At 47.0% G+C, this 2,326-nt stretch overlaps 1 protein-coding gene across 1 annotated transcript; it reads right to left on the minus strand.

The window, feature by feature from the left end:
* Positions 1–460: 460 nt before the first annotated feature.
* id3 (inhibitor of DNA binding 3) lies at positions 461–1,953 on the minus strand. The gene is made up of 3 exons (XM_071528104.1): positions 1,547–1,953; positions 992–1,064; positions 461–554 (listed from the first exon to the last, which is right to left on the minus strand). Exons 1-2 carry the CDS (start codon positions 1,844–1,846, stop codon positions 1,011–1,013), a joined length of 354 nt encoding a protein of 117 aa, XP_071384205.1. The 5' UTR covers positions 1,847–1,953; the 3' UTR covers positions 461–554; positions 992–1,010.
* Positions 1,954–2,326: the final 373 nt, after the last annotated feature.

Genomic DNA, 2,326 nt, shown 5'->3' on the forward strand with positions numbered 1-2,326 from the left:
ATATGTACACATTCTCATTAAGTTGTAACAGCCTCCAGATCATTAGAAAACAGATGATGGGGAAGTGATGTGGTGATAATTAAGTGACATGGTGTAAGACTCGGTGTAGAAGGGGTAGAGGTTGGGGTGTAGCTAAATATTGTGGAGTTTGACCCACAAAAGTTTGTTTGGAATGTAACACAAAAAATGAAAAGAAAAGAACAACAATGCATCAATACACTTCTAGCTATAGGGAATCCATGGTTTGGGGGGAGGAGGGCGTACAAACAGTGTCCTTTTAGATCTCAAAGTATGGTTTCAGCTTTGGTTGGTTGATTTGTCTGTCCAGTGGCCAAAGAATGAGTCTGCTTCTGCAGCGTACACTACTGTTGATCCTCAAGTCATCTAGGAAACAGTCCACTTCTTTCTGTCCTTCTTCTTTCACCCCCCCCCCCCCCCCCCCCCCCCTCCTCCTCCTCCTCCTCCTCCTCCTTCTCTCCAAATACCTATCCCACCCTTTCTGCCCCTCTTGTCCTCTTGCCCGGAGTGAAGTGGAGACATGTGTTTCCCTGCACCTGCATGGAGAGAAAGGAAGAAAAGTGAAGTCAGATCTCTCCCTCTCGCCCGCCCTCCCTCCCTCCCTGCAGAGGGGAGCAGACAGACTGGCGCCTAGCATGGAACTTTCATTAACCCCAGGCAGATAGCAATGAATCCGCCACACATTCACTGGCCTGCCTAATTGGCAACCATGGTGAGTGTGGAGGGTATGGAGACCTTAAACTCCCTCTGCATATCAATGCCCAGACTATGTCAGTTGGTATTTACTGGCTTTTATGTCACTTAGAAAACCCAAACAAGACTCTGTCCTTACTCTACGACAACGTGTAGACTATAGCCCAAAGCCATTTTACATCACATCGGAGTCTTGTGATTTTCATGCATTTAGAAAGACACGTTAGTCTATGACACATTTAACGGAGGTATGAATAGGAAAAAAAAGATCAATACATACCGTATCTGTTATCACCATTCTAATGGCACAACCGCCCCTCTTCTTTGGAGAAATTGCGAGTAAGGTCTGCAGTCTGAATGGAAAGCAAAACGGGGAGAAGCGGGTTTTAGACGTTGGCAACACTTGAACACTCAATATAATCAAATAGAACGAATTAGTAATGGTCTGTGCGGGGGAGTAACATTTTTTCCACATCAGTTATCAGACACTAGCCAACATTATCAGCTACTGTAACACTGTTACGATATCAGCACCAAGCAGATGGAGATGCACATTGTAGAACTTCTTTTCAACGGACAACACAGTTTCTCCGAGGCGCAAGCAGAGCAAACTTATACCAATCCAGACAGAATGGACCTAAACCTTAATGTATTTTTATTGATTCCCATAACCTATCGGGGAATTCTCATTTTCTCTCCTCTATAGAGTTCAGAGCGCCGGGTTAGATAGAAAAACTGGAGCTGGTAGTGCTTCAGTGTCCTGCTCAAGGACACTTCAGCAAGAAGGATGTTTGCTTGTTGAAGGACAACCATAGGTCCACCTATCTCGCCTCACCTTTATTGACAACACCATCTCCGGCGTGGCTGTGGTCTCCGCCTCCAGCGCGATCTGCAGGTCGAAGATGTAGTCGATAACGTGTTGCAGGATCTCCACCTGGCTGACCGACTTGTTCTGCGGGATGCTCGGTACCAGCTCCTTCAGTTTGGAGTAGCAGTCGTTCATGTCGCACAGGGCGCCCACGGGCTCCTCCAGAGACGAGGGTTTATTCCGGGTGATGGCAAGACTCTGATCCGAAATACAGCACACAGCCTTGTAACAGCTCCTCACCGAGCGGACAGGACTGATGGCTTTCATGATGAGAGAAGAGGTGTAAAAATAAAACACACGAGACTCAGCTTGATGTAAGGTAGAAGTTGATGATGGGTTTTCTCCCTGTTGCCGCTTCCCTGCCACTGTCCTGAACAGCTACAGTGCTGTGGCAGCGGTGTAAAGTTAGGTTTTATACACTGCGCGCCTGTTGACGCCCCCTTTCTCGCATATAAATAAACCCCAGCGCTCTGATTGGCCGGTGTAAAGAGTTCCTGACGGGTTTGAGGAGCATGACGGTTCTGATTGGCTGATATCGCCTACTGGGGGGTAGGTGAAAGAATGAGGAAATTAGGCTGGGGTGCCTAAGGGGATTGTCCATCAATTAGTCACCTCTTTCAGGTACAATGGTATTTATTTGAAATAGACATAGATAACTTATCAAAAGCATTCAAAGTGGGGTCCGGCGACCACCAGGGGTCCTTGAGGGGTTTCCCAGTTAAAGGAGGAATAGGCTACTTAAATTTC

The sequence above is a fragment of the Centroberyx affinis genome, unplaced genomic scaffold, assembly GCF_046629955.1.
Source record: "Centroberyx affinis isolate AG114_WGS23_722 - 3 ecotype Tasmania unplaced genomic scaffold, CSIRO-AGI_Caff_v1 ptg001619l_1, whole genome shotgun sequence".
In the NCBI taxonomy this organism is placed as follows: domain Eukaryota; kingdom Metazoa; phylum Chordata; class Actinopteri; order Beryciformes; family Berycidae; genus Centroberyx; species Centroberyx affinis.